Source organism: Adiantum capillus-veneris, chromosome 3, assembly GCF_014529385.1.
Source record: "Adiantum capillus-veneris isolate H3 chromosome 3, ASM1452938v2, whole genome shotgun sequence".
NCBI classification, from domain to species: domain Eukaryota; kingdom Viridiplantae; phylum Streptophyta; class Polypodiopsida; order Polypodiales; family Pteridaceae; genus Adiantum; species Adiantum capillus-veneris.
The window spans coordinates 117,940,084-117,958,479 of record NC_140933.1 but is presented as its reverse complement, the minus strand read 5'-3'; the positions used below and the strand labels follow the sequence as shown (position 1 = coordinate 117,958,479).

Below are 18,396 nucleotides of genomic sequence, written 5' to 3'. Positions count from 1 at the left end.
GGTAGATAGGTTAGTGGACACTCATTGCTGGGATATATACTAAGCAATGAGTGCCCAGTGCCCACTAAGGGCATGCTCACGCGAGGCTTAGTTATCGGTCAGCCTCAATGAGAGTTCTTTTTTTGAAATTCAGAATTTTTTGATTGGTAGATAGGTCAGTGGACACTCATTGTTTGGATACATACTAAGCAATGAGTGCCCAATGCTGCCCACTAAAGGCATGCTCACGCGAGGCTTAGGTATATTTGTAAGCCTCGATGAGAGTTCTTTTTTTGAAATTCAAATTTTTTTGATTGGTAGATAGGTTAGTGGACACTCATTGTTGGGATACATACTAAGCAATGAGTGCCCAATGCCCACTAACAGCATGCTCACGAGAGGCTTAGTTAATAGTAAGCCTTGATTGGGTCTGATCATGGTTGGCAGGTACGGCGCTCAAAATATGACAGGCAACAGCGAGTAGAGAGAGAGCGAGGGAATGAGGCGCAACAGGTGAGTGAATGCTTGAGCTGACCGGCAGCGCACCGGCATAGTTTGAAAATTGTGCCACTTTTGGCATAGTGACACAACTTTGCCGATGGAACCAGCACCGTCGTGAGAGGTGGTCAAGCGTTTCAACTGAAAACTAAGCCTCGCGTGACCATAGCCTAGTGACCATAGCCTAACTTATCTCACTTATAAATATGTATACCTACTAACAAAGTACCTACTCTCTCTACTGCTCCCATGGGGTATACATCAGTGATCTCCACCTCTGTGCCTCTGTGTCACCCCTCTCTTGTCCTACTCAGTTTGCAACGATGAGCACCGTCGTGAGAGGTGGTCGAGCGTTTCAACTGAAAACTAAGCCTCGCGTGACCATAGCCTAACTTATCTCACTTATAAATATGTATGTCTACTAACAAAGTACCTACTCTCTCTACTGCTCCCATGGGGTGTACATCAGTGATATCCACCTCTGTGCCTCTGTGTCACCCCTGTCTTGCCCTACTCAGTTTGCAACGATGAGCATCTCAGAGAATGAGACATCTCTACCTCTGCCACTCATCTAACGCTCAAGCCTGGAGGAGTTCCCCTACTTGAAAGCATTCACTACACAAGAAGTTTTGGACAAATTCTCACAGTAATTCCCACATTGTGACTTACCTCAACATCATGAGCTTTTGTGAGGGAGGCACCGCATATCTAGCTAGGTACGATTGGGGGCAGGGGACCGCTGGCTCGGTGGGGGGGCCGGAGGTCTCTTGCCCCCAATTGTGCCTAGCTAGGTATGCGGTGCCTCTCAAGCAGAAGCTCATGATGTTATTCATTGTATGAAAAACACTCGAAAAGACTGCGTTTTCCTACATGAGAAAATTTCTAAATCTTCTTGTGCTAGTTTGGGCACCCAGCATCTGCGTCAGCTCAGGTAGATATCCATCTAGGCACATCATCGTCTAATAAGGGTAATGTATATGTTATTGTAGCCTAGTCCGTAAATGCTTTTGCATTGTGGCCTCTCTCTCTCTCTCTCTCTCTCTCTCTCTCTCTCTCTCCGGCCAGCGGGGCTGGGCTCTCCTCAGCACAAACTTTCATGAGCATGTGAACGGTCAAAAATAATATGGGGATGATTTTGTTCTTTTTCTTTATTCCCAATCGATATGGGGATGTTTTGTGCATTTCCTTGCCCTTAATAATCTCCAGCTTTTCTTGCTTTTTTGTGCTTCTAGATCCTTTGATGGACAAATAACGCTCACATAATCTCCTTCTCTTCCCTTTGCTCTTCTATCTTGGTATGCTTATGATTTCTTAGTGGTACAATTGTCATTAGGCATAATATATAGATGGTCGAATGGAACATGTTTGATTTGATGCCTATTGTTGTAGCCTCTTACAAAACATTGTATGATGTACAAGGTGTAATTCTTCTAAGATTGTACAAAATATACTCTTAAGATCATAAGGTGCTCATATGGTATGGCTACCTATAAGAAAAGTTGGAGGAGTTCTACTATATCCTCGAGATGATGCGAGGAAGCTAAGGTTGTTGGTCCAATGGGGAGGTTGTAATTGTGTACTTGCAACCGAGCTTGCAGCATTTGCATGGATTGGACATCATTCATGTTGATCTTTGAGGTATGAGTTGTTAAGGAGATTGATGACATTAATTTCCGATGCTCTCCTATCAAAAATTCATAGCACCAACAACATTTTTTGGTGAGTTTCCAACAATTTAAAGTGCTTTGTGTCTTGACTGTGTTGTGATGTAAATTGTTAAATTTGGAGTAATTATGCATTCATGGTCTATGAAGAAAGTGACACTCTTATTCACAAACATTATGTTTTGTAGTTCTTGAAATCACATTTTGCTAGGTAGGCCTCATGATTTTATCACTTATTTGAATGCCATGTGTTGATCTTTTTGTAGCAGTTTGAGCATTCTCGCTCGTGTTGATACAAAGGACATGCGTGAGCAACTACCAAGCTCACTTGGCTGTCTTCAAGCCCGTGACTCGGGCCACGGAGGACAAAGACTCGACCAATCAAGCTAGCTCCCTTGGACTGCTATGTGTTGATCTTATATAAGAGTTGAAACTTGCACATATTAAGCATTAATTCAAATTGAATAATGTATCAATATATCGAGGGCATTGTTACAATTTTTTTTTTTTTTAAATGGAGTTATTTCTCACGTTTGACACGTAAATATTAATAATGAACTTTAGCATCATTCACGTTAGAGAAAACTCAAAATGTTTCTACAAATAATATTTTTTCCCATTGATTGAAATAAAAATTTCTTTTCCGTAAAGAAAAGTTTTTCGCACATTGAAATGAAGAGTTGGACTATAATCCAATACAAGAATTTCAAACCTAATCATCGGATTGTGATTGAATGCATATTTGGTCTATACACCCAATCTTAGTTAGGGATGAGGATTTTGCACACATAATTGATAGTCACTCACAAAGAAACCATGAAGGCCAAAAGGTACACGTATTGGGATTTGTACAGAGGCAATGACCTCAAGAGATGAGGATAAGGCATTCATGACCAGTAGCTCAGAGCATTGAATGTTATTGTTGTGGACAAAGCATAGCAAATACCCATCATCCTCTTCTAACTTCATGGTTTCATTGCCCAAATGAAGGGAGGAGCCCTTTGCCCATTGGTGACGCGACACAAAACAAGGTTCACCACATGTGCATCCTGCTTCAAATGTCCTTCGTGCTACAACACATCCAGATTGCACGTCTAATTTCACCACTGCAATGACTCCATGTGGAAAGCTACTTCCCTCAGCGAAGTATGCATATCGAGACTTGCATCCGACGTACCTACCAAAACCAACAATTAAGTGTCTCTCGCGGTCCAATGTCTCACAGCAATTGCCTCAAGTGAAAATGCATGTAGCACTTGCAAGTGAAGGTGCTCTCTCTCTCTCTCTCTCTCTCTCTCTCTCTCTCACACACACACACACACACACACACACACACACACACATGCACGCACATACATGTGTATGTATATGTTATATGTATGTGCACATACAAGTGTATGGGTAGATCCACACGGGTAGGGGTAGAACCCCAACCCGCGTTTGCCAACAAACGTTTCCCATGAGCATTAAAAAAAATGTGTCTTCTACCCCGCTTAGATGAACAAGCTACCATTTTGTGCTAGCTTGTGAGTTAACAGACGCAAAAAATTTGATGATCAGTGGTAAGGGTTCTAGCCCTGCCTACGAGGATCCACCCTATGTATATCTTGTTTCCATGTATGTATGTCATGTTTTTCTTTGGAATATGTTATTTTGTATGATATGTGCCTTCCTGCTCACTCAAGCATGCAAGGAGATGGGATCTTTGGCAAAATGATTGAGCACCATAGATCTCAGGCAGACTTGGCAAAGTAAACTTGAGTACCTGAGTTTACTTTGCCTGCCTTGGCCCCTCCCTCCTACCTCAAAGGATTGAACCCACAATGCTAGGGATGAGAGACATGTGCCTTAACCACATCGCTAGTGCACGCCACTTGTGGAATGGAAATGTTTTTGTTGAGTTTTGACGTGCAAATATATTGGGGTGGGAGAAAGTAAACTCGAATATTTTTGTAAACTCAGATATTAGAGTTCACAAAAATATCGAAGCTTACTTTTGCGACAAGATCTACAACACCTGCTTACTACCGGGGTCCTAAATTGATGGGAGCCTTTGATCCCATCTCTCATGCCCGTGTTGGATATTAATCTCCCCCCCCCCCCTGGGCGCAAAAGGATGGAGCGCAAGGGAAACTAGTTGCCAATTTATTTTTCTCAAAATTGGCTCAATGAAAAAATTGGTTTCCTCAAAGCTACCAAATAGAATTGAAAACTTGTTGCATAACACCTACGGATGTGAAAGGGCTCCAACTAGCTCATGCTAGACTATTTATTCCTCAATTAGTGCACCAATATACGTGCATCTAACTAAAAAAGGTAGCTTTGGAGGGGATTTTGTTGTTCAATCAAAATCTGGCATTTGAAGATATATTTGGATTGTACAGCAGGGCGAGCTTGGGATCCTTAACCCTAGAATTCACGCGGAGGCTCAATGTGCCAAGTTTGTGGTAGCCCTCACTAAGCAAGACTAGGCTTAGTCTATTATGGCCAAGGATATGATGAACACCTCCGGAATACGCTTGCAAGGTGGTCATTGGAAAGGACTTGAGGTGGATGATAAGTTGATGGCCCTGCAATGGGATGTTGTAAAACTTGGGGGTATGGTAGGCGAGCTTATTTGGAAATGCAATAGAGTAGCAATGACTCTGGAATGGGGAGAGCTCTTGAGATACTTCCACAACTCTATATCTCAATGGTCCCCTTGGCTATATAAGGCAATTGAAAATCAAGACTAGCCAATTAAACTTCTTTATACTATCCACTCACAATTGTGAGCCAGTTGAAAATCAAGACTAGCCAATTGTAAACCACGATAAAGACAAGAAAAACGATGAAATATATGAGAAAATAATTCAAAAATTTTATAAAATTTAAATTTATGCTAGTATTTTTAGTTTGCTTCCTTGTGAGGAGAAAACTCGGCCAACGACCACTTAATAAAAGAGACTTTCTCGAATATTGACTAGAGTTAATTCATAGAATACAAGAAAAGTCAAGCCATGTGAAGGTGTGCAATAAAAAGAACTTATCAATGTGTGTGTGTGAGAGAGAGAGATTGTATTTATAGAATTTACTAAAACTATACAAGGTGAAGCTTCACTTTAACATTCTAAAACAATAGAATGCAAGAAAAGTCAAGACATATCACGATGTGAAATGAAAGGTGAAATAACAAGGTAAAGATTTACAATAGCTTACATAAGCGCGAGAGAGAGAGAGAGAGAGAGAGAGAGAGAGAGAGAGAGAGCTACCTCAACTCCAACGAAGTGAGAGAGTGAGGGGGCACTCCCATATGCACATATTAAAATCTAAAAATGTTCAAATGTCACATGGAGAACATCCAACAATTCAATTCAATGGTAAAGGAGTTGCACCAAAATCTTCGCTTTTTCTTATGTCCTTATGTATGACTCTTATATTAATTGACATCATGAAAACATAAAGCATATATTTAAATTTTTTTAATGCAAATTGGTATTTCAAAATTTTGAAAACTGGCTCTAAGAAGAAGGCCCAAAAGGGGCCTTCACAAGAGGATATAATCCATGATTTAACAAGGTGAAAGTTTACTATGGCCTATATAATGTTGTTGAAAGGAATTTAATAATAAGAGGGTTCTTTATTAGAGGAAAAATGAGACAGTGACACTAACATCTTTATAAAAAGTCACAACAGAGGATTATATTTTTTGCAAACGAGTGAACAATGACCTATTTAGATTACAATATATTCCAAAAACATAAAAAATAATGACTAAACCAATATTAAATGACTCTCTTCAAAGAGAGAGGTGCAACAAATCTCAACACCTCTCTCAAAGACTTTAAAGAAAAATTGAAAAAAAAAATATTTACCATGTAGCACTAATATGCAAGCTTTATCCAATGGTTCACAATTGCACCAAAAATCCAAGGTTTTACTAAGGACTCTTTATGTACAAAAAATATTACCTTTTTCTCATCATGTTCATGCATGATGGGAGGGGATAAACGTTGAGGCCGATGGGAGGGGGGATCGTTGTCCTCTGGTTGTGAGGAGGCATCACATGCTTTGGGATTCTTGAAATCCTCTAATGTCATGATAGACCCATATTTTCACTTTCTTGGAAGCATAATACCCCTTTTTTTTTTTTGCAAAACTCACAATTGTGAGTGGATAGTATAAAGAACATAAGAAATATACACCAGCCTTGAGCTCAAGCCAAGCCTTGAGTGTCAAAGGATTACAAGTTTTCAGCTTGACAGAGAAACCACAACTACTCCTAGGCTTTACTTATTACAAGATGTCATCATGACATGTATTGTTCTAGACCAGTCCTCTGAGGCTTGTTTGCCTCCGATCATGTGAATCGTCACTTTGCTCTCTTGTATGATTTCACAAAAGCTTACCACAACTAGATCCCCCTCAAACACGCGGTGGTTCCTTGCTTGCCAAATATGGTAAAAGTAGTACTTGATTATTTGAGTGCAGACAAGAAGAGCAGGACTTCCCAACCTGTTACTACCAAAGAACAGATCAGACTTGAAGAACTTAATTTGCCATGTCCTTTGAATCCACTTGCATATTTTCCCAACCATGGCACTGATTGCGTGGCATCCCATGAAAAGGTGGGCTAGGTCTTCACTAGCTATTTTGCACCCCAAGAAACGATCTGACCCGATTCTCTTTCTTGTATCTTTACGTCCGTTGGTAGAGCACCCCCACATCACTTTCCACAGAAATATCTTCATATACTACGGCCACCTTGGCTTCCAGATGTTCTCCATGACCCCCTCCCACCGTTTTTCCTTCCAGTGCCTCTTCCATAATTTGTTAAGGGGGCTACACCAATTAGCCTCTTGCATTAATGCCTGGTAAATGCCTTTAAAATGTGGGTTCCAAAAGAGGCTACTCCCGGGCCATCTCCAAGCGTCCCATTCAAAGTTGGATTCACAAATTGGCCACATTATCAAGATCTTTCATCACCCTGTAGACAAGTAAGATCTCAAAGCCATTTAGTTGAAATTGGATGGCTAAAGAGTCAGCATTTTTCCAGCACTTCTTGTTGCCATCCCAGAATTTCTCTAATCGAACGAGCCCCTTGTTATTCACATTCCTGGCCATTTCTATCCAATAGGGGCTTTGCGATGGCCCCAATATTTTGGAGAGCCAAGGGGACAAATGCAAAATCGAGTTCTTAAAGTATCTGGTTGCTTCCCCCCATTCCAAAACCTCAGCTACTCTTTTGCACTTCCTCATCAGCTCCCCTGAGAGTCCACCAGATCTAAGATAAGACGACTTCGGGGCGAGAAGTTTGTCATGTATCACAACCCCCTTCCACTTTCCCCCTTTCGATCGCAGTTTTACTGCATCCAGTATTTCCTTGGTCATGATAGCCCAAGCTTGGTCCTGTTTAGCCAATGAGACCATAAATTGGCACAAAGGGCCTCGGCATGGGATACAGGGTTAAGAATGCCGAGCCCTCCTTGGTCTATCGATCAAACAACTACCTCCCATGTAGCCCACTGCCATGGCCGGGAGGTTTTCATGTTGTTCTTCCAAAGAAACCTTTTCACTGGAAGCAAAATACTACATTTTAATCAAAAGTATCTTTTCCATATTTAATAGGGGACATGGATTTTGGCAACGTTACTCTGCACTTTTTGAAGATATGAAAATTTCTACTATTTAGGGAAAATTACCAAAATACCCCTCCGACTTCAAAAGTTACCAAAATACCCTTGTATCTATTTTGATTGGTTTGTTCAAGATTTTCTAATCTTTATCCCTTTGTGACAATTAAGCATGTAATTTGTCACAAATTACCTTGCGAAAGAGGGCATTTATGTCTATCAATAATGAAGAAATTCATCTCCAAAACCTACGTAACACACCCCAAATTTTAGATTTAGCATCTTGTATTGATAGACAATCAGGCTTCTTATGAAAAGCTACAACTTTCTTTTGTCTTTCAAGACATTTAATCTAATGATCGAGGGTATTTTGGAAATTTTTGAAAAATTCAAGGGCATTTTGGGAATTTGCGACAAAATATTTTAGAGAATTTTCACAAATTTGAGGGGTATTTTGGTAGTTTTTCCTATTATTTATTGTATATTATGGACAATTAGAGGCTACATGGGGCGGTGTTGAAAATTTCAATGTGGGTGTTTTTTTTATTCAAGGCCAATTGGAGAGGGGTGGGGGTACCCTAAAGAGGCAATTTTGTTCCAAAAGAATGTCACAAAAAATGGGCTCTCATCAAAGGGTGCGCAAATGTATTGTGAGCCCCTGAGGTTTTCTAACTTCCGCTTAATCCGGATGAAGCCGTTGGATATGTTCTGCACACATATGTGTGTTGGTTTTCTGCCTTCCATCTGAAGCCCATGGGCCCTATTTGCGAAGCAAGTTTTCCAACTACAATCGTGCACCCGCAATAGGCGACTAAGTTGGAAGTCCTACTACTGTTGGGGCCGCTACGGCTGGAATCTTTAAGCCACGTCATCAATTGCAACCGTTGCGACTAGTGATATGTTGCCTGTGCGAACCCTTTCAACGAATCACCTTCAAGGATTTTACACTTTTATTGAACAAGGAGTGTTTCACACACTTCACCATGATTCATGTATTTGGCTTGCTAAAGGCCTTAGCACCCAAAGGGTGAAGGCCAAAGGGTGAAGGCCGTTCAAATTTCTATGGGTCTAAAAAGTTTTGTGAATAGTAAGCTAAAACTTTTGAATAGAGAGGTATTGTCCAAAATTGCATTTACTCTTTTTGCATGCTTCAAAAAGGCTTCAAAGATCAAAAGATTAAACAATATGTTCATAGGAGTTTGATTTATGACATTGTGAAGACTAATGTTCGAGAAAGGTGTGCTTGAGCTTAGCCTTGAGCCGGTTGAAACTCAAGATTAGCCAATTGCTGCAAGGGGGAGTGACGGAGAAAAAAATCAATAAAATATACTAGAAAATAGTTCAAACATTGCAAATTTGAAAATCTCTACTAGTATTTCGAGTTCGCATCTCTATAAGCAAGAAACTCACCGCTTATGCAAAAAGACTTTCTGAACACTGTGTGGGATATTGATAAATGGTCCTTTCATTTAAGGATTTCAAAATAATTTACTAAATTGCCTTATTATTTTCTATGCTTATTAAATCTATCTTTTATTATGTTAAGCATTAAAATATTTTTTATTTTAATTTTTATTGTATCGTTTTATTTTACTCCCTTTTTATTTATTTTGTTTCAAAATGATGAGGCACAATGTGCACCATTTATCTGATTATTTAAGTGGGGCCCTTTGTAATACATAAGCCATTCGAGTAGGGGGTACCCAATTCATATAAAATGCAAACAAAATGCAAATCTAACTTGATGCGGCAACATGGCGGGAGCCTGCGAAGCCAGTTTGTCCTCTCAAGGTGACGGCTTAAGGAGTGGCACAAAGGCGAAGGCAGGCAGGTGCAGCAAGGCAACGGACAGAGGAAGCGCCACGAAAAAAGAGGAGGAAACACTGAGACGAAGGCAGATTTTAGTTATTTTTTTATTAAAAGATCGCTCACTAGAGCAGTGTGACGTGCTTGGTGGAGTGGTTATGGGAGCAACACGAAAGTGGAAGTAAGTGAAGGCGGAGCTTCGAATCTTAGGTCTCGTTTTGCAAGGGACGTGATGAATCTTCCAGAGGGCATGAAGCTCTCTCTCTTTGCCGCAGAGCATAGATAGGGATGCTTCATAAGGCATGTGCGGATCTCTCTCTCTCTCTCTCTCTCTCTCTCTCTCTCTCTCTCTCTTCACAGAGCAAAGGTAGAGACGCTTCATAAGGCATAGGCGAATAAAATTTATTCTTCTCTTCTCTCTCTCTCTCTCTCTCCAGCTCGTGTCCTTTTTCGTCATAGCTATAATGGAGATGACTTGGGGGGGCGGCTCTTTAGGTACAAGTCCATGAATGGCGGGGGAAGCTTAGGTCCAAGCTCACATGAAAGGCAAATTTGCAGGCTTGCAGGGACGTGTCAAAGAGGTAGGAAAGTGCAACACACAGAGGGGAGAAGGTTTTGGCGATAGGAGCAGAAAGTGAAGGCTAGGTGATGAGGGTAGAGGAAATCTTGAAGGCATCTTTCAGTTAATGTATTTTATTTTTAGAGAATCAATAAGAGCCACTTTTTAAAAATGTACTTTAATATACTACAACTCTATATTAAAACACAAGAAAAATTTCATATGATTGTAGGCACTTATTTGAACTTACTCTCCTTTGTCTCCCCTTAACTTAGAAGGCCTTCGTCCCTCTTCACCTTGTTGCACTTCTATGTACAAGCAAGGCTTACTTACTAATGGGCTTCACACATCTCGCCATTTATGCAGACCTCCTTAGTGGCTCGCCATTTATGCAGACCTCCCTCCTTCTCCCCAATGCTCCTTTCTACCAGTCACCACTTGTAGGGAATATGGAACCTCAACCTTTTATATCTTCCTCAGACCCGCTTATTCGTAAAATTATCCTGCCTGAACTGGCTTACAAGCTTCTCCAAGCCATTGCAGCGCGGCAACAACTCATCGCCAGCCAAGCACAAAATCAGCATGGCCCTAGCTTGGTCTTACCAGCGACAAGCTCAGGTCCTGCAGCTGCTGCAGGAGCTACCAGAGGAAGCTTATGTCTCCCCGCCCTCAACTTTCAGCAAGGCCATGGCTCGAAAACTACTCATGCAAGCAACGGTCAACCTCCATATGGTAGGCCTTCGATCATGTTACCCTCTGCACAAATCAAAAATGTAGAAAGGGATCTAGAGAGTAGGGCGTTAGTAGGGTTGCTTGCTGGGCCTCGCCCTCTGGTTGACATTTTGAAGACCTAGCTTAAGCACCAATGGGCCTCTAGAGGTATAGAGGTGGAGTCGATACAATGCCTACTGTGTAATCACTTTCTTTTCGTGTTTAGAGAGCCTGCCATGGCTTTCCAAGCTTTGAGCTCAGGACAATGGGTCATAAGAAACTCCCCATTGTGCATGTTCCGATGGAGCAAGGCATTTAACCCTAAAGATTTTGCGGCCAGAGGATACCTGGTATGGGTGGAGTTCCCTAACTTACCTCTACACCTCTATCAACACTTGGGGCCTATATCCAGCAAGCTAGATAGGGTATTGGGGGATAGACAGAGGCAGGACTTTTACAACCCTGCTTGGCACCCACAGGTGTTGGTATAAATGGATATCTCTCACCCCGATAACCTCCTCTCCTCCATAGAAATTAATATAGATGATGGAGAAGTCTTAAACCAGGCTATTGAATACAAGTATCTTCGAGATACTTGTTTCTTATGCGGCAAGAAGGGGCACTATGTGAGAGAGTGCCCCCTTAAACCTTCTGCCAAATTAGCTCAAGCAACCCATCAGCCCACTCAACCTGTCCCCAGGACACAAGAAGAAAGCTCTCCTTCTAATGACAGAGGGAAAGGCCCTATCAAGCCCAACCATACTCAAGCTAAACCGGCTCACCCCAAAAAACATGAACCCAAAGGCAAGTCCCTACAACACAACCGTTTCTCCGTCTTGGCCCGTATTCAGGAGTATGTTGACTCTGATTCGGATGAATCAGTTGATTGTATTCCCCTTACCCAAGCTCAAGTAAGCCCTCAGTCAACAAACATGGATGTCCAGACCTCTAGGCTAGAGGAGGAAGTCAATGCCCTTGGACAATGAAGTCCTTCCTGATCTAAACAAGGAAAATATCCCATTGAAAGATCAACCTCCAGTCCAATTAACAACCGGTCCTTCCCCATGGAGGTCCTTCGAGATAATAAACGGAATCATGCTAGTGTGGCCCAAACCCCACCTAGACAATTAGGTAACAAAAAAGACAAAAAGGTTCTCGAATAAGCTTCTCTCTTGGAATGTAAAGGGCCTCATCGACCCTATCAAAGTCAGGAAAGTTGCTAGTTGGCTCAAGAACAACCGGTTTGACTTGCTTATGCTCAGGAGGTAAAGACTTATGGTCATGATCTCACTAAGGCACAAGTGGGTGGTTGACTCCCATACTCACAGGTCCGGGGGATGCACCATTGGTGTTCCAAAAGAGTTCAACATCATTGATTTTTTTGTTCAATTTGGGCACAATTGGTGCTCGGTTGCTCTCCCCTCACCTCTAAGTGACATGTTGGTTTGTTGCTATGTAGGAGGTTCGGTGTCTGACAGAACCAAGCTATGGACCGAATTAGCTATCCTTCAAGGACCCACTATCTTAGTGGGTGATTTTAATATGGTTGAGATCTTGGATGACCGTTTCTTGGCCCTAGGTCAAATCATTCGAGGGGCTGAGCTTCTAGAATGGGAATCCCTCAAACAAAAGCTCCAGCTCTGGGATGTGGGAACCCTAGGCAACTTTACTTGGCAAAATTGTGCTTCAGGCAAATTAGCAAGGAAGCTCGGCTTGATCGGTGCCACATGGATATCTCACTTGTCAATTCTTTTACTAGGGTTAAAGCTAAACCCAGGTATAACACCTGTATCTGTGATCACTATCCCTTGGTAGTCACCATCGATGACAAAGATTCCAAAGTTGGAAATCATTGGTTCCACAAAGACCCTGGTCTTTTCAAGCTACCTTCAATCCAAGAAGACATCGTCAAATTTGGTCCCATGCTTTCCATAATTTTTCAAAGCCTGCTCAAGCCTGGAGTAAAGCAGTAAAGGACACTCAAAGTTAATACATGTTAGAAAGGAAGTAGCTCTAATCAGAAGAAAGCATAGGGACTTGCTTTATGAATAACTTTCTATTCTTGAAGCCACCCCCCATATGAGGACACTCAGAGTCTCCTAGCTACTACCCGCCAAAAACTTTGAAACGAAGAGGATGTGATTCAAACACTCAACAACCTTCTTCAAGCAATGGTGGGCTAGGAAAGTGGATCAGCCTACCAAAGAAATGTTTAAATCCCTGCGAAGGAAGAATGCCTGAGAAAGAGTCCCTTTCTTCTATGCCCCCATCCCTATAACCTCTGACGCTCAAAACCTGGAATTAGTAAGGAGTCACTATGCTACTCTTTTCAACACTCTCGAGAAGCTCCCTCTAGAAGCACTGGAAGCCCGAATTGAAACACTCTGATGCAGAGCTAAAGTTATCCCTGAGCAAGATGCTTCCTCAGCAGAGTCTCCTCTATCTATCTTGGACATATACTTGGCCATCGAGGGGTTAAAGCTACACAAGACTCCAAGGTTGGATGGGCTTCCTGCAAAATTCTATCAACAGTTCAAAGAAGTGCTCTCTCCTTTCCTTCTCTTGATATGGGAGGAATCACTTGTCCATAAAGCTCTCCCTTGTTCTATCAACACTAGGGCCATCGAATTGTTGCACAAGAGAGGAGCCAAGGAAGGTCTCTCTAATTGGAGACTGTTAACCATGCTCAATATTGCCTACAATATATTTGCCAAGGCTGTGGATAATCGAATAAGTGTCCTCTTGATGAAATGGATCTCAGCTTAGAAAAAAGGGTTCATCAAAGGCAGGAAACTTATGGAGGCTGTTGTTGCATTATGGGAGGGCTTTGAACATGCTACAGAGTCGGGGCAAGACTTCATTTTTGTCAAAATCAACTTTGACAAAGCTTATGACCGCTTGGAGTGGTCCTTTATTTTAAGGTGCTTGGAAGCAATGGGGTTTGGTAATATGATGGTCCTCTTCGTTCAAACCTTGCTTGGGAATGCAAGAGCTAGAGTGTCTCTCAATGGGAGTCTGTCGAGAGCATTTGATATGGCTAGATCAGTCCGGCATGGCTGCCCTCTAGCTCCTTTCTTATTTTCTAATGCTGCAAATTCTTTAAACTGCTTGGTCAAAGATAGGATTTCCAGGGGGCTCATTAAAGGTATCATTGTCCCCGGTACTCAGTACCAACAATGCTTGTCTCAATTTGTCGATGACACGAATGCATTGCTGGCTAATGATGGGTTCTCACTTGCTAAATTTTGGGATGCTATGAGGATCTTGTGTTTGGCTTCAGGTTCTCAGGTTAATCACAACAAGACATGAGTCTTCTCAACTCAATCTCTACCAGATTGGCTGGATAATATAGGGTGTAAAATATTGAAAGAGGGGGAGATATTCAAGCTCCTTGGAGTCCCTATGGGATTTGGTGTCTCACTCAAAACCAGGTGGGATTGGGTTTGCAACAAGTTCCAAGCCAAATTGAATAGATGGATAGGATTCCAACATTTGTTGGCTGGAAGGGTGGTTATCATCAACCGCTTTCTCAACGCCTATGTCCTGTTCTTCTTCAGTTGTTGAAGGCCTGCCGACTGTCATCTGCTAAGGATATCCAAAATATGTAGAATTGTTTTATGGGCTGGTGACCCCTTTGTTCGCAAGTGTGCCAAGGTTGCATGGGATGTTTGCACTCTCCCTAAGCACAAAGGAGGGTTGTGCATCCAAGATCTCAATCTAATATCAGATAAGATGGGGGTCAAATTGTTGGTGGCAACTCTCCAGCAACCGAAGGAAGAATGGGCAAGATTTTACTCAGGAAGTCTTAACACTTTAGGTTGGCGGACGCCAAGGGATGGTCCCATCTCCCCCTCTCAGTTATATTTTTTGGAAAAAGCAGAGTCCTCTCAACTGGTTCAGATCTGCTCAGAACTATATTCCATGCTTGGAACGGGCATAGGAGCAAGGTTGCTCTTAACTCTCTTTCCAAACATAGGTACTCGCTTCCTCCCCATGATTCTATCTGGTGGCCATGCATGGAACTTCCCTCTGTCAATTACTAGGAAAAGAGGAAAGCTCTTACCTTTCACAAAAAAAGGTTTAAAGACTTGGTCCCAACTATGGGATCCTAGGACTCTGGATTGGCTTTCAAACACTACCTTGTCTCTCAAGTACAAAGTCCAACCGTGGGATTTCCAATTAACCATAACCAAGATTAACTTATTCCCAGTAGAGCTCACTTGGACCCTTCAAACGCCTTCTCCCCTGGATCTTAGAGCTTTCATCTGGCCGGGCAGGTTCAAGTTATAGAATCCCTCTTGGAATGCTTCCCCTCTGAATCCTTCTCTTCATCTAACTCTTAACAAGCGGTGGAAGGTCAATTACTCTCCCAAACAATGGGATTTCAAGTTCACCAACATTTAGTCTCCTGCTATAGAACCTAAGAAATATGTTCTTCTCTCGCTTCTGCTTCATAAGGCTATATGGACTGGGAAGAGAATGCTCCAAGCTAATCTAGGAACATGTCTTTATTGTAGATGTAATAGATATGTGGAGGACACGGGCCATCTGTTTTTAGCATGTCCCTCCAATAAAAGGTTACTTGCCCCGCTGGCCAAGTCTCTAGGTTTTGCTCCATCATGGAAACAATTGATACTAGGTGATTATGTTGGGATTATTAGTGTATGTTGGAATAAAGCAAGGGCATAACTTCTCTGGATGATCTAGAGACTGCGTAATTGTACTTTGTTTGAAGAATCCTACCAGACTCCTAGTCTGAATACCCTTTTCCTTTTCTCATCTCTTAATGTGCAAGACATGAAGATTGCAAATGATCAAGTGACCCTCTATTGAATGAAAAAGGATATTTTGAAGGATTCCCAATACTTGTATAACCAGCTCAAGGCAAGTACCTCAAGTGGAATCTAATTTTTTGAAGACAAAAAGCTCACCAGGGACGAGTGGGAGAAGAAACTGGACATCGAGATAGCCCATTTGGAGTCACGGATCCGGGATGGTGACTTTTACTTGGAAAGGCTTCAAGCATAGATTGAAGGGGTGTATACTCTCTTTTTGTTAAAGAGTAGTCTCCTTATGGTTAATTGTAATCTAGTTCTAAAGGACCTAAAGACTCCAATGATGTATGATGTATATGTGCTATGCCTGCCAGGATGGCTGTCTGTAACTTTTTTGCTTATCTGATACAATCTCTTTGCGCTTATTGTATATATATATATATATATATATATATATATATATATATATATATATATATATAGAGAGAGAGAGAGAGAGAGAGAGAGAGAAAGAACTAGAACTGTGAGTTGTGTGTGTGTGTGTGTCCCCTTAAGAGAGAGAGAGAGAGAGAGAACTGTGAGTTGTGTGTGTGTGGGTGAGAGAGAGAGAAAAAACTGAGAGTTGTATGTGTGTGTGTGTGTGTGTGTGTGTGTGTGTGTGAGAGAGAGAGAGAGAGAGAGAGAGACCTTGGATTCATTGTCCCCAGGTCGCAGTTACGACCAGTGCAGAGCTTTCGAGTGCAGACGGTTCCTGTGTGTAGGTTAAGCCGAATCTCAGTTACCGTGGTGGAAATACCCGTCAAGCTTAGAACGTTGTCCAGTGGGGCGATGATGGGCGCTATGAGCACGACCTCCTGCGACTCCTCATCATCCCAAGCATTGATGAAGTGCAGGCAGTTGCAGGCCGGGGCATCGAACCAGCGCACCTCGTGGGCGGCCTCATGTGGGCGATCAAAGATATCGCGCGGCAGCACGCAGAACCTGGCCACTTTCCTCTTATCTCTCACTGCCAGAGCTTCTCCTCGCAGAAATGGGAGCGCCCTCACCACCAGCTCAGAATCCGGAAAGACAATGTATTTTCTGGTTATGGCGAAATCATGAACGATCGGCAGGTCGAACAGCCCCGGCACCACCACGACCACTGCGTCATCAATATCGTCTGCTGATTTCTCAGCATTTTCAGCAGCAGCTCGAGCGCTCGCCTTGAAAATGCTGTAGCGAGGCAGGCTTAGCTGAGGGTAGCTGAAGCCGTACATGTCACCTGTCTCTGGGTCGATCTTGGGGTGCGCGCACATGCTTCCCTTAATGCCGCCCAGCTGCAGCCTTCCCTGCGTCTCAAGATCGGCCGCCTCTGTGAGCTTGATGACATAGGGCATGTCCTCCTCAGACATGGAGAGCAGCTTCCCCTTGAAGAACCCCACGCTTGTGTTGGAGAGCCCCACACCTTGCGACAAGTCCAGCAGCCCGAGACTCGCCCTCAGCAGCATCACCGCGGTGCGCGCCATGCCCAGCGCGCCCGTCAGAGACCCGAAAAGCTTGGGAAAGAGGGGCCGACCTGCTGCCTCCTCCTGCAGGAAGCGTGACGTCTTGACGAAGCGCGCGCAGTAAGTGGGCGCGCTTCCATGGCGGATTTTGACAGAGTGGAGCATCCCGTCCCCGTCGAAGAAGTGGCAGCCTTCTCCGCTGTGCAGGTAGGCGGGGTTGGGGCCGTTGCGGATGTAAGCGCCATTAAGATCGGAAGGGAGGGTGCCCACGACAGAGCAGGCAGTGGGAGGGGTCTCTAGCACGGGAAAGGCGTTTCCCAGCAGTTGAATTCGTGGGTCTACAGCGGGCTGGAGCTGAAGAGGAGAGAGCAAGCAGGTTATGAGAGTATCAGCTGCATTGCAAATGGCTGCGCGTGCCGATATCGATGGGGATGGGGCGATGCCGGTGTGCCACATTTGGTCGAACTCGCGGTGCAGAAGGCGAGCAAGGTTGAGCCGAGAGGGGTGCGGTGCAGACATGAGGGCTAATTGAGAGGCTGCGGCATGTTTAAGGTCAAGGATCGGCAGATCCTTGCTGCCGGGTTCTGGCAGTTGGCCGGCCAGCAGCGCCTGCTGCTTCAGGGACGGCATATTTGTCCTGGGAAAACAGCTACGAGCAGCAGCCTTGATATCTAGCCGTCGGAAAGCAAGGTCACTAATTCACACCGATTTACGCAATAAATATACCCCTCAGGCTTTTGTTTCCACACGGCATCTCTTCCATTGCCCCATTGGACTAATTCAACTGAGCTTTCAGAGTTTCTCGTTGCGTTTCCACTACATTTCTAACAAATTTCAACGTTGCATTCAATGTTTCAAAAGTGTCTATTTCAACGTAGAGAATTTTTATTTTTATGAGATTGGGGACCTAGGCCTAATTCGACGCTGGCCATATTCGACGCAATTCAAGGTACTAGTCTTTTACTCGATAACTAAACCTCTCTTTTTGCTTTCTAAAAGAAACCTTAGCGTTGTGTTGGGTTTGGGAGACTTTCATTGTTTTCATTTTAAGTGCACGAGCGCCCGATGGAGACTTACTTTAAATGATTATTTCACCTTCATTGGTTTAAGAAGGTTTAAGAAGATCATAGAGGAGTGGTGGAGAAAACTTGCAAATCTCTCACCATGAAAAGTTTCACTATCACATTAAATATAATGTAATCTTTGTTTGCACTTTAATCTTTTCATCACCATTTCATTACATACAATATGTTTTTTGTTTCTTTTAGTGTTTTTAAAAGGTGTCTCTATATTAGTATTGATGCGAGG

At 43.0% G+C, this 18,396-nt stretch overlaps 1 protein-coding gene across 7 annotated transcripts in view; it reads right to left on the bottom strand.

Annotated features, from left to right (window-relative positions):
- Window positions 1-17,889, bottom strand: part of LOC147461569 (zeaxanthin 7,8(7',8')-cleavage dioxygenase, chromoplastic-like) — an 88,724-nt gene extending 70,835 nt beyond the window's left edge. For 4 of the 7 annotated variants that reach the window (XR_015187617.1, XR_015187618.1, XR_015187619.1 and 1 more), the window contains exon 1: window positions 16,292-17,887. Coding sequence is in view for 4 of the 7 variants with exons in the window: in XM_086509080.1 (XP_086365206.1) it covers window positions 16,292-17,718 (1,427 nt within the window). In the remaining 3 variants the exon portion in view is untranslated. Of the gene's footprint in view, window positions 1-1,921; window positions 2,162-2,757; window positions 3,319-16,291 lie in introns of those variants that run through there. The other 3 variants (XM_086509079.1, XM_086509077.1, XM_086509078.1) reach the window with 3 other exon arrangements.
- Window positions 17,890-18,396: the final 507 nt, after the last annotated feature.